The sequence below is a fragment of the Ictidomys tridecemlineatus genome, chromosome 9 (genome assembly GCF_052094955.1).
Source record: "Ictidomys tridecemlineatus isolate mIctTri1 chromosome 9, mIctTri1.hap1, whole genome shotgun sequence".
Classification (NCBI taxonomy): Eukaryota; Metazoa; Chordata; class Mammalia; order Rodentia; family Sciuridae; genus Ictidomys; species Ictidomys tridecemlineatus.
The window spans coordinates 28549140-28563033 of record NC_135485.1 but is presented as its reverse complement, the minus strand read 5'-3'; the positions used below and the strand labels follow the sequence as shown (position 1 = coordinate 28563033).

General features: G+C 37.1%; 1 protein-coding gene across 3 annotated transcripts in view; it reads right to left on the bottom strand.

Moving 5' to 3' along the window:
* Positions 1-631: 631 nt before the first annotated feature.
* Pgm2 (phosphoglucomutase 2) overlaps positions 632-13894 on the bottom strand; it is a 30744-nt gene continuing 17481 nt past the window's right edge. For all 3 annotated transcript variants that reach the window (XM_013356217.4, XM_021722725.3, XM_078021179.1), the window contains 5 exons: positions 13710-13803; positions 12083-12212; positions 11072-11261; positions 6311-6444; positions 632-1104 (listed from right to left, as the gene is read on the bottom strand). In XM_013356217.4, coding sequence (XP_013211671.2) covers positions 1002-1104; positions 6311-6444; positions 11072-11261; positions 12083-12212; positions 13710-13803 — 651 coding nt within the window. In that variant the 3' untranslated portion in view covers positions 632-1001. The remainder of the gene's footprint in view (positions 1105-6310; positions 6445-11071; positions 11262-12082; positions 12213-13709; positions 13804-13894) is intronic.

Here is a 13894-nt window from a genome sequence, read left to right as displayed (position 1 = left end):
TGCCAGGGGAAATTGCCAGTGATTTTTTTGGTGCTGATAGTTGCTCTTATGGATTTCTACATAATTTAAAGACCTGCAGCATGAAATGACCTCAGAGACCATGTAGTGAAATTTCTTTCTGGTAGAACATAAACTGTGCATCATGAAGATATACATTATCTTCTCCCCTGACTTTAGCAAAATGACTGTCAATAGTATTATACATCTTCATTGTTTTAAACCTGTTAGTAACCATTAATAATAACAATGGCACCATTTGCTTTAATAAAAGAAAGGGTCTGGAGATGTATTTCAGTTCAGTATACAGCACTTGCTTAGCATATACGAGGCCCTGGGTTTAATCCTTAGTACTAAAATAAACAAGTAAATAAATAAAATAAAAGGAAAAAAAAAGCCTTGTATTTTTAAAGTACATTTTGTTTCACTTTATGGGTTTCGGTGAATTGTATTTTCCCAAACATGAATACAAACATTTGACCTATTATTTTAATTTATAAGTAATTGATAGAAACATATATGTACATATACCAAAAACATGGCTATCCTACATATGACATCCCAGAATTTAATAATTGTACAATGTTTTTGATTATTTCAACAGAAAACAAATTAAGGCATATTGATTACAATATGGTTTTTGAAAGTTATTTATTTTTAAAATTGTAAAAATTCAGAAAATGCCCAAGCTTAACATTTTAATAGGGATGTTAGTTTGCTAGGTTATCTTTTCTTTAGTCACCTTAAGGATCAAACCTGAAGCAATGAGGAATGTAGATCTGTTTAGAATATGCAAATACTTTTATAGTGATAATGTGATTCATTTGGTCTTCAAAAATATTGGTTAAAGAAATCAAGTTTAAAAAGTATTGGGGATATAACTCAGTGGTAGAGCATTTGCCTAGTATGCATAAGGCCCTGGGTTCAATCCCCAGTACTGGGGGGGGGGGGGAATCCAGTTCAGTTTAGTTGGAGGTAAATGTGGTTATGTCCAAGGCTGAAATTCACTCTGATTTTGGCTGCAGATTATACTTTTGTGGCTGGAAAAAATTTTCTTCAATAGCATTGACTAGTTCATTCAGTTCCTTCTTTAGCTGCTCAGGATCACTGAAAAATAAGGAGGAAAAATCCAGATTAATGGATTATTCCTAAGAACATATTAAAAGCTCCCTTCATGGACCAAGTGACATGAAATCTAACTTTAAGAGAGGGACTAAATCAGAAAAAAAAAAAAAAACAAACAAAAAAAAAACAGAACTCCAGTGACTATTCATGGGAACACATTTGTTGACTTAGGCAGAAAAATCCCATGAGACAACATGTATTATTTTCCCTAAAGGTTTTTCTAAGTTCTTGACTATAAACAAAGCTAGCCCTTGCTCTTCTCCTAAGATTTTTCAGGAAACACAAATTTTGGCCTATCATCCCTAAAAGATCTATAGTGTTTATACCTAAAAGTGTAAGCCTTCTTGATTCCAATTGCTATTAACTCCTGCTAAACTTTTACGAATGATAGCTCTGTGAAGTCCTCAGGGTCACAGGCTTCAAATATTCCTGTGATGCTTATCCTCAAGCTATGAAACCGCCTTCCTAGAATGGACATGGGTGGGAACCTCCCCGCAGGTACTCGCAGTCAAATACCAAGAAATGGGCCCCCCGTATTTTCTTATTATTTATCTACCTCCAGAACAAAATCATCCCACTAAAGTATAAACAAAAATCTAGGGCAATTATCATGCTAAGAAAATCAAGTTTTCAAGGATCAAGTGGGAAATATTTCTATGCAAACCATTAGAAAGTAAACAACAGATATAATGGACTCACAGTTAAACAGGTTTCTAGCAGCTTATGGAGTCTAGTGAGTGACTCTAAGCACTTAGAACCACAAGGCTGAACGTGAAAACTAAACCCTTCAAACATCATATTTTCCATCAGTCAATATTACTTTATATTTGATTATCTGCAAAATTTATATGCAAAGTTTATTTGAGTGGAAATGGCAATCTCTCTAATTAGGTAAAGTCATTTTACATTGCTATAGCTAGGCAGTATGATTAAAGCAATCAATTTCATTGCCAACATTGATTCTGGCTGTACTCTGGTGCTAGTTAGGTGCCCTTGGGCAAGTGGCTTAGGTTCTCTTAGGCCCAGATTCCTCATTTGTAAGATTGAGATAAAGACTTTACCTTCTCAGGAGAGTTGTTGTACAGATTGAGATATATTATATAAAGTAATTAGCACAGAACCTGGTCCAAAGACCTCAATAAATGTAGCTATCATTATAATTATTTTTATCCCTATTGGCAATATATACAGTAATTATGCTTCATAAATGCATATGAATTATTTATAATAATTATTATTTCCTTCTCCATAAATGTGCTTTGAAGAAAATAATAGTTCTCAAGAAGGTACACAATAATTATATTTAAAAAACCCACAAAACAGAAAACTAAAACTCAGTGAATTTACTACTTTCTTATTTATTAATCAAGTTTGGTTTTAAAGCTATGGCACATATGCATATTGATTCCTTTCCACACCAAATTTGTAATGTTTCTGATATTGTGTTTCTTCTGTGTAGGGGAAAAAAAATCAGTATTACTGTATATGGCTTACTGATACTGTAATTCCTAAAACTAAAGTTTTGTCTTACTGGGGCTGAGGTTGTGGCTCAGCGATAGAGTACTTGCCTGGCATGTGTGAGACACTGAGTTGTATCCTCGGCACCACATAAAAATAAATAAATAAAATAAAGGTATTGTGTCTATCTATTACTAAAAAATATATTTTTTTAAAAAAATGTTGTCTACTATTCCTCATCCTAATCACTAAAATGTTCCATTTTTTTAAATTAAAGTTTGAGAAAATTTCACAACATTTTAAAAAAGAACAGGACACCATCTATGACCACTCAAACCAGGATAAGGAATCCCCTTTTCTGGAAAATCTAAGTCTGGAGCACTTTATAGAAGTATATACGAAGTATCATATATTAGGCACTTGTTTTTCTCTAAAATCATGAAAAACCATGTAAGCTAAATGACACTTGGGACTTTCAGGCAAGTTTGAATTTGCTCACAGTTATTCAAATACTAACTTGTTGTTAGTTTGAAGGTATTTTGTAGATGTGATTAACCTTTTATAACCAGTTGACTTTAAATGAAGGAGTGTATACTAGACTATCTGGATGAGTCAGATTCTAAAAGATATTAAAAGCTTTTCCTGAAGAATTTAACTTGTGACTGCAACTTGGACCCATGCCTAAGAACACTAGCCTGCCTTCTGGAGAGTTGCCCTATGGATCTCAAATGTGCCTCACCAGCCTCCAAAATGACCTAAGATAAATCCTTGCAATAAATCTCTATTCTATTGGCTACTGGAACCCTCCTTACTACAATCATCATCTAATAACATTGAGATATTAAGAGAGTGGCCTTGTTCCTAGAAGATGCATATTGAAATATTTAGGAATGAAGTATCATTTGAAAGTATACTTTCAAATGGCTCATAAAAATATATATATATATATAACATATGGTGAGAGACAGCAAATACTGCAAGATGTTAACAAAGCCTGAATCTAGGCTGGGGTCAGCAAACTACGCCTCATGGCCTATTTTTGTAAATAAAGTTTTACTGGGATACAATAGTATCCATTGCTTTGTGTATTCAGTTGATTCTGCACTGGGATAGCACAGCTGAGTAACTGCAGCAGAAACCACCCAGGCAGCAAACCTGAGGTGTTCACTATCTGACTATTTACAGGAAGTGTGTCAACCCCTGTCCTAGGTGAGGGGTATGTAGGTTTGCTACATTATTATTTTGATATTTTCATGTCTGAAAATGTTTAGGTGTTAGAAATTTTGTTAAAGTTAATATTCCATGAGTTCATACTCAAATAAATCAAAATGCAAAAAATTCCAGGCATACAAACTACCCTCTGTGTTAGTAGGCCATTTTTCTTCTAAAAAGCTCAAAATGCACTGTTGTAATGAAACTAAAAGTCTTGAGAAAGTCAAATCCACGGTTCATTTGTGTGGGTAAGTAACCTTTGTCTTCATTCTTTCATGGAATTGCTGTTAAAAAGAACCAACTCAACTTCTTGCTGTCTGGGTTGTATATTATCACAGCACTCTGGTGTATTTTCCTCAATCCCCCATAGTCGACTGCCATCTTGATTTCTCAGTAGTACGGTTTATTTGAGAATCTTCAAGCTGACTGGATATAAATGTTTCCACCAATGCCTACTCTGTTGTATAGGCCCTTAGATTATTCAGTCTGAGAATTCACACATTTGCTATATAAAGTACAAACTTTGTCAAAGATTTATTTTATCCTCAGGGATAAAACTCTAATTAGTCTGAGTCTTCAAAATGACATACCTGAGCTCTATTTGTTCAGAACTCTCAGCCACAAAATTAATTTTAATCATATAAATTATCTTTTTAACACTGCCACTGTTTTCAAATTCAGCTTTGAAAGAGGTCCACATTTGAAATAAAAAGTTAGACAAAACTAAAATCATTGCTAACAAAACTGCTTTTAAACACCAGGACTTGGTGTCAACATACCTTATGTATAATCAAAGATATGATAAATTATTGTATAGTGGTGTATTAAGAATTGTAATGCAAAATAAATAAATAGAAAAAAAGAAAAATAAATAAATAAACACCAGGACTTATACTTTCTATTCTAAATGATTAGCAGGCTACAGAATTCTATGAATACATGAAATCCATGATATAAAACATATTAATAATATTTAAGCTTCTTGGTTATGGATTCACTGCTGTTGTACACTGGGTAGGCTGGTGTTTTGCTTGAGCCAGGATGTTCTACTTATTGGCCAACATTTCAATAAATATAATACAAGGACAGATTTTTAGTTTTTCCATCAACCTATAAACAAATACTTGAAGTCCAGTCAATAAGCCATATGAAAAGTTTAAATAGTTTATACTCTTAAACATTATTGTTGTTATTAAAGGAAAATATTCTGAAATATTGAATATACTTCAAGGATATTGAAAAAAGAGAAGACAAAGACAGGGAGAAAACAGATCCTTAAACTGAACAGATGTTCATTTGGAATGATGCTTAGGGTTTGAAAACCTGAAGTAGGAATGAGAATTACAAAGAAATGTCTATGGAAGACCATACTCAATATAGTAACAGACAGCTTATTATTTAACCACAAGGAAACACTGATACCTATACAATACTACAGTAAAATGTTGATAATCAAGGATTGCTAGGAAATGAACTGTTACATGTTTGCTTAATGGTTGAGTTTTTGTCCCAAAATTTAAAATTAAAACTGACACTTGATTCTGTTATTGGCATAATCTGGATATCAAAATTACTCTTTCTACTGCAAAATTTATGAATTCTAAATACAGAAGAAATATATCCAATAAAAATAGAGCTTCAAGTTGAGATACACTGTAAGTGCATATACTGAATGAATTTTGAAGACTGTCAAGTACTTTTTGAAAAAAAATGTAAAACATCTCAAAAATTGTTTATGTGGATTATATGTTGCAATAAAAATATTTTAGATATATTAAATTCAATATATTATTAGAATTAATTTCACCTGTTTTTTTTTCATTGTTTTAAAATCTGGTTAGCAGAAAGTTCTTAACTGCATATATGGTCCATTTTATTTCTATTGGGCAGCACTGGCTTAATGAACCTTTAGAAAAAAATTGTGCTGATTCTCCATCATATCCTGAATAGGGAAGTGCCAGTGAGCTCAGTATTAGGTAGGTACACAGTACCATATTTACCTGTGCCTAGGACACTTTGTTTGGAAGGTGTCCACTTCAGCTTTTTGCTGAGATCACAGAAACCTGACCCTGAAGCCACCAAGCCCTCAGCTCTTTGGTGGCAGGGACTCTATTCCTGGCTCAAACCTGTGTAGATCCTCAAGGGTATTTATTGAGAGCATGTGGAAGAAATTTTAATTAATTATATCAGAGACACAGGAAAATTGTCCCTTTTCCAAGAAGAATAAAAATTCACGGATAGCAGTTACCAATGAAAATACTCAGAAAAAGGAAGTTTTATTACTATAGCTGAAATTAGGGATGTGATTTTTCCCAAACAAAAGGTAGGAGAGAAATAAGTAGGTAAGAAAGAACACTCTTATCCCTGGATGCTCAAACAGTTGTTATTATCACATCATTACCACAATTTCCAATTAAACTACACACTGGAAAGATGAAAATTTTAATTTCATACTTGAACTGAACCAACTAGGAAGCCTGGGGAACGAAAGTCCCATCAGCTGCTACCCGTGTCATACCTGTTTCCCGGGGGTGCACACAGCTCTGCGTAGTACTTGATTTTGGGTTCTGTTCCGCTGGTCCGCATGGTGGCCACGCCTCCATTAGCAAAGGTAAAGGTGATCATTTGGCTGCTTTTGCTTGTAGGAAGAACCTAGGAATCAATTTACACATATTGCACATTTAGCAAGTAACAAACCAGACTGGTTTAACTAATATTCTCCCCTGGGTAAGCAAGAAAATAAATGTCAAACCAATATATTGGTTAGAAAAGAATATTTTTTGAGGAAATCAGAAAATGTTCTCCATGTGAAAGACATAGTAAGAAATTTAGGGTGCCAGTTTTTTACTTCCCTAGATCTACTAATGTTACAAAGTTTTCATTCACATCAAAGCATATCATTTCATAGGCAATGAACTTAAACATATTAATAATGTACTACAAAAAAAATTAGGCCATATCTCACTGTTGCTAAGTGAAATCTTACCCAAAAAAAGTATATAAGATTTTTTATTTTTATTTTTTGGTATTGGGGATTGAATCTAGGAGCACTTTACCACTAAACTACATCCCTAGGGTCTCAGGAAGTTGCAGAGGCTGGCCTTGAACTTGCAATCCTTTTGCCTCAGCCTCCCAACTCACTTGGATTAAGGTGTGTGCCACTGTGCCCAGCAATTCTTTTTTTAATATAAGGTTTTTGGCATATGAATTTATAGTTGATAGCTTCCCAAATTACTAAAATTAGAGTGGAAGTATTTTCAGAAACATACACATAAGGGCAAACAGGAAAAGAAGAGAGCAGTTGATGGGTTGCCAACCAATTGTGGAAGTCAGAAAACAGATGGGGTTGCAGAACTGGGGTGATGGGACCCGTGCCAGTGACATCGGAGTCCCTGAGCAGGAGACACAGACAGGAAGCAGTTGGAGTGTGCATGCTATGCAGAATCCCAGCCAACTCAAGAACTGGAGGCACCAGGTACACAAGGTATGAGGCAGGAGGGGAAAAGGTGGATAGTGTTGAAAAGAAGCTACTGGATCTACCCAGCTCCATACCCCCCAGCCCACATGGGCCAGGGAGCCAGCTCTTCTCCATCCCTGCAGAAGATGCTTCAATTCTCTGGGGCCTGAACCAGAACGTCTCAGAAGCAGGGAACCAGGCACCATGGAGTGGAGGATATGGTTAAAAGGGATTAAGATCCTCAGCCTTCCCCCAGCATGTTCCAGGGCCTTGGCTTAGAGCTTTAAGGCAATCCACCAGGCTTGGACTTCCCGGGATCAGCCAAACAACCCCAGACGAGGGTCCCCTTAAAAAAGCTGACTTGCTGCCCAATATCCTTGGAGTGAAGTAAGTCACTTGATGTATACACATACACAGAGCTTCCAGTCAGCTCTTAAGCATTCAAAGGATAATGAGGGACCAGAAGACCCCTAGAAAAAACACTGGAAAAATGACAATGTCCAAAACAAATAGGGGGGAAAAAAAAACCAAAAGAACTTTCAGGAAATAAAGACGATAGGGCAGGGGGATCTAAAGTTTTAAAAAGGTATAACTAACATCTTTAGAGATTATATACGGCATATACAAAACAAGAATAATAGCCTGCCATTTTGAATGTTAGAGTAAGGGCTGAAATAAACAGTCAACAGAAGCACTGAAAGTTAAAGTTGAGGAAATCTCCTCAAAAGTAGAGGAAGCCTGGGCACAGTAGGGCAAACCTGTAATCCCAGTGGCTCGGGAGGCTGAGGCAGGAGGATGGCGAATTCAAAGCCAGCCTCAGCAACTTAGCAAGGTCTTATGCCACTTAGCGAGACCCTGTCTCCAAATAAAATATAAAAAAGGGCTGGGGATGTGGCTTAGTGGTTAAGAACTCCTGGGTTCAATCTCAAATATTCCCCCCCACCCCCAAAGTAGAGGAAGATAGAGACAGAAAACAGGAAAGGAAAAAAAAAATAAGATAAATAGAACGTGCATCCTGGAGAGCCAGAATCTGTCTAGAAACTCTTCAAAGAAGTGAAGCTATTTTACAAACAACCAACAAGCCCCTTCCTCAACGTATAACCAAGAAAACTTAGAAGAAATAATTCCACAGACCAAAACAGACCCACCAAGTACCCAGAGAAACAAACCTACGTCACTGAGAAACCTTAAAACATGAAGTTTGCAGAAAAGTTCTTACAATCTTCCCAAAGAGGAAAAAAAAAAAAAAAACCCAAGTTGCAAGGAAGTGACCCGGTGTGGCCTTAACACCCGGTGTGCAGCACGCTGGGACCCCGACCATTTGGAGGGGATGAGTGAGTGCCACTGTGACACCCGCTAGCCAACCAGCAATGGGCACGGCTTCCAAAACTGAGTCAATCAAGCACAGGCAGGAGTGAGGCATTCTCAGAACTAATCCCAAAAATTTCTATCCTATTCACTTTTTCTCAGGAAACAATTAGTGAATGTGATCTAGAAAAATAAATATAGAAAGAGGAAGACATGAGGTCAGGAGCAAGGGACCCAACGCTGTCAACTGCATTCCCAGGACTACAGCTGTGCCCTCCACCTAGAGAGCAGCTGGATGGGCCCAGATGGAGGGATCAAGAGAGGACAGAAGGAAGCCACTGGAAACAAAACAGAGCCACAGAAGAGCTGAATCCGTGGGACGTGTGACACACACTATTGGGAGGTATCCAGAAAATTTGAGAACAACCGGTAATAATTACATGGAAATCCAGGCATATAAAGGAACAGAGCAATTATTCATTACAGGGAACATGATTTTTATATAAATTATGGAAACCTAATAAAAAAATACACTGCTCAGCTAAGCAGGCTACTGTAGTTACTAGTCATAATCATAGAAGCTGAGAATTGGATTTAACCAGCAGGGTGAGATGTAATTTCACTGTAAGGACAGAGAGAGGGAGAATCGAATGTGGGAAATGAAAGAACTAGATCCTTATCTCTATGATAAAAAATTAATAAAGTCTAACCCCAGTAGTCAAAACATCACACTATTTAGAAATTTGGTGATAAACTCCAGGAATACCAACTGAGAGGGAAGTGGTTGACCCAATGTTTCAACATAACTATTTTAATACTATTTATCTCTTTAGAAATTTTGTGGGCAGATGAAAATAAGATACATACAAAGGTAAGTATCAAAGAAGACATAACATCTCATAAGGATATTCTTACACTTCTTCTCCCAACCCTTGGCCAGAGCCAGCAACTCTTCCTGGCTCTGATGGAGGAGCCACATGGTGTAAAGAAGGTGAACTCAAGGTTTTTCAGCTCACAGTTCCATACATTCAGAGAACAGGGTAAAATTAACTTTAAAGCAAGTAGTCAAAGCCAGGAGGGACCAAGGGAGGCTATAATTCCAACTACTTGGGAGGCTGAGGCAGGAGGATCTCATGTTTGATGCCAATCTTGGCAACTTAGAAAGATCCTGTCTCAAAATAATGTAGAAAAATGGTACTGGGCTGAGATTTCATCTCACTCCAGTCAAATGGCAATTATCAAGGATACAAGTAATAACAAATGTTGGCAAGGATGTGGGGAAAATGGTATATTCACACATTGTTGGTAGGACTGCAAATTGGTACAATCACACTGCAAAGCAGTATGTAGATTCCTCAGAAAACTTGGAATGGAACCACCATTTGACCCAGTTATCCCACTTCTTGCTATATAGCCAAAAGACTTAAAATCAGCATAATATAGTGATGTGGCCATAACAATGTTCATAGCAGCTCAATTCACAATAGCTAAGCTATGAAACCAACCTAGGTGCCCTTCAACAGCTGAATGGATAAAGGAAATGTGGTGTATATACACAGTGGACTATTAATCAGTCATAAAAAATAATAAAATTATGGCATTTGCCAGTAAATGGATGAAACTGGAGACTATCATAAGTGAAATAAGCCAATCCCCCCAAATCAAAGGCCGAATGTTTTCTCTGATATGTGGATGCTTGGGGCTGGGGATATAGCTCAGTTGGTAGAGTGCTTGCCTTGCATGCACAAGGCCCTGGGTTCAATCCCCAGCACCACACACACACACACATATACACACACACAAAATTACACTAAAACCAAAGTCACATGGGAAACTAAACTGATATGTGGATGCTGACTCAAAATAGGTGGGGGGTGCTGAGTGGAGTTTCACCAGATTGCTTGAGGGAGGGAGGGAGAGAGGGGTGAAGGAAGGAAAGGTGGGAATGGGAAAGACATTAGAATGAATAGACATAACTTTCCTACGTTCATATATGAATACATGACCAGTATACATGAATACATGACCAAAAGGGAAGTTGCATTCTATGTTCGTATGAGGTCTCAAAATAATTCCACTGTCACGTTTAACTAAAAAGAACAAATAGAAAAAAAAAGAAAAAGGTCCTGGGGTGTAGCTCAGTGATTGAGTGTCCTTGAGTTCCATCGTCAGTACCACACACACACACACACACACACACACACACACATATACACACAAAAAAAAAGAGTAAGAAAGAAAAAAAAAAAGTAAGAAAAAGAAGAAATGTAGTGGTTCCCAAAGGGTAGACTGACTATGTCAACATCTTCATCACATGCAAATTACTGGCCCCATCCTAGACCTGCTCAATCAGAAACTCCAGGATGGCCGCAGCACTCTGTGTCTGAAGGAGCCCTCTATGTGACTCTGATGCTCCCTCAGCTGAGAACTGCTGATAGAAAGCAAAAGCTGAAAATCCAGAGTCCATAAGTAAATAGAAAAGATTTTAGTTGATAAAAAATAAATGTTACTCACAGCTTTTTTATCAGGTTGGCTATCATCATAGCCAGTTGTAAGATCTCTAATGGCAGAAATTTCAAATTTGCCACAAGTTTTGGGATAATTATTCTTCCCATCATAGTTTCTCAGGTTTCCAAATAATTTTTTAATGGTATCTTGATCGTGGCAGATAAAATATGAAGCTTTGGTAATATGGTAGCCATACCTATCAAAAAAATCACAAAGTCATACAAAATGAGAAGCACATAATTCTGGAGAATATATACACAATATGTATCAACCAGTATATTCTAAAATAAATGAAACAAATAACCATAACCAACTTTAAAGAAATAATCTAGTATTTAAAAAGAAGCCCAATGTTTGGCATGGTGACACTAGTCTGTAATCCCAAATACTGGGAGGCTGAGGCACAAGAATTATACATTTGAATTATACATTTGGTCAGCCTTGGCAATCTAGGAGATTCTGTCTCAAAAAACTTGCAGGCAGTGCTGGGGATGTCACTCAGTGGTAGAGTGAACCTGGGTTCAATCCCCAGTGCTACATACACACAAAAAGAGGTCCAACAATCTGTCTCAGGGATCACCAAATGCATTCCTGGCCTTCACACTATATTTAAAAATTAATATTGTTTTATTGGAACACAGCCACACCTCGTCCACTACTTTGTGTGATATCTCTGGCTGCTTTTGCACTCTTATAATCAGAGTTTGGTACTCACTACAAATACTAGAAAGATAAATTATGAATACATTTAATTTTTCTTTGACCTTGGATACTTAAAATCACATTCTTCAATTAGCTATTTCTGCAACTAAGGTTGTCATTTAAGAATAAATGCAATTGCAAATGAAATTATTAATTAGTAGCTTAAGTACCAAAAGGAAAGGTGATCATTTTTTTCATAATAGAACACATCACCAAAGTAAAAGCATTAGAAAGAATGTTAGTGTCTCATGCACAAGAACACAATAAAACATTTAAAAATATTACTCCAATCAAACAAAGTCAATAGAAACTTACTCCACATAGATGGCCTTTAACTGCTGAGATAGAGACAAATTCTTTGTTGCTAGAAAGCTAGCCAACTCTGCACTTATGACAGCAGCACTGACTCCATCTTTGTCCAGAACAAAAGGGCAGCACATATATCCTGCAGAAACACGTGTCACACACACACCCTGAGCAGTGAAGTCCCTTATTACACCGTGTCAGGCTGCACATACGGATGCATCCTGGCTACTACTGCATATTAGAGGTGGTACATTTACCACCATATGGCTAAGAATTTATGCTGGGTGCGCTGGTGCATGCCTGCAATCCCAGTGCCTCTGGAGGCTGAGGCAGGAGGATCGTGAGTTCAAAGCCAGCCTCAGCAAAAGTGAAGCACTAAGCAACTCAGTGAGACCCTGTCTCTAAATAAAATACATAAAAATATGGCTGGGGATGTGGCTCAGTGGTCAAGTGGCCCTGAGTTCAATACCTGGTATTCCCCCATTCCCCCCAAAAAGAATTTATCCCAGTTCCTAGCCCAAAACAGATCTTCAAGCAGTCTTTGTGGAATAACCAGTGAGATTTTCCCTCCTCGTCAAATGATGCTCATCAACTAGATTCATGTCAAGTCCTCCCAGGTCATATGAAATTGGTTCTAATTGTTTTAATCATTATCTATCTCTGTCTTCTCTCAAACCCAACAGCTCTTGATAGTCACACAATTTGTCTTGACACCTGGCCTATATGCCTATGTGTTATTAGTCAACTAGAACTGTCAGTTGCTCTAGGCCAAGGTCAGTGTCATCCATCTCTTTCTGTCACTGAGTGACAGATATACAATTAATAAAATATTATTTTTAAAAAAGCTATAGGAGGCTGGGTTTGGCTCAGTGGTGGAACGCTTGCCTAGCATGAGGCACTGGGTTCAATTCTCATAAAAATAAATAAATAAATAAGGCATATGTCCATCTACAACTAAAAAAAAAAAAACCACAAAGAAAAGCTAGGAAAAACAATTCTGACAAGAATACAAAGGCTGAGCTACTACACTTCATTCAATTAAATAAATGACATGCATTAGCTGCACTGCAGGGAATATACAGAGGAACAAAAATAAAGCTAATGTGCAAAACCTTTTACCAAGTTAATAGCTAAACAATTTCTGGTGCAAACATCTGATAGTTCGTGTTTCTAGAACTAGCTCTCCTTTCTGTTTGTATATACTGACAGATTAGGACAAGGGTCTTCAGTCATTCTGGGTCATGGTTTCCCATGACTATGACTTTGAGGAGAGCACCAGAGCAGTGCCTTCCCCTTGCCCTGGACAGACTCAGCAAACATCTTTGTTTGCACTTTTGCAAGGGAGTAGACTCAGGCTGGGTTCTCAAGCCACCCGCAGCCACGTGCATAATGTTCTGTTTTCAGTTGTTGGCAGATGGCCTGATTATTTGCAAGATATTCCTCTTTGTTTTTTTTAAAAAAAATGAGATGCCAATTTTGGAGTGGGATAGTTTCACATTTGATCTGAGCAACAGAGAAGCAAAGTAAACTGTGTGCTCTTATTTCACTGTGGATCTTTTGAACCCAAGTTCAAATCTTTCATCTATTTATATCCTATGTATTAACTGAGTCCATGATCCTCATTATTACTTCTTACCAATAGCTTCTTCAAATGCAAATAAGACAGTCTTCCCCTGGTCCATGAGTTGTTTGGCTCTGTTTCCCATCCACTTAAAGCCAGTTAATGTTTCCTAAAGGGATAATGCAAAAGAAAAAAAAGAAAAAGTCTTAGGATCTCTGTGAGACAAAGAAAGGAAAATGCATGGATGAGTCCCACCAACT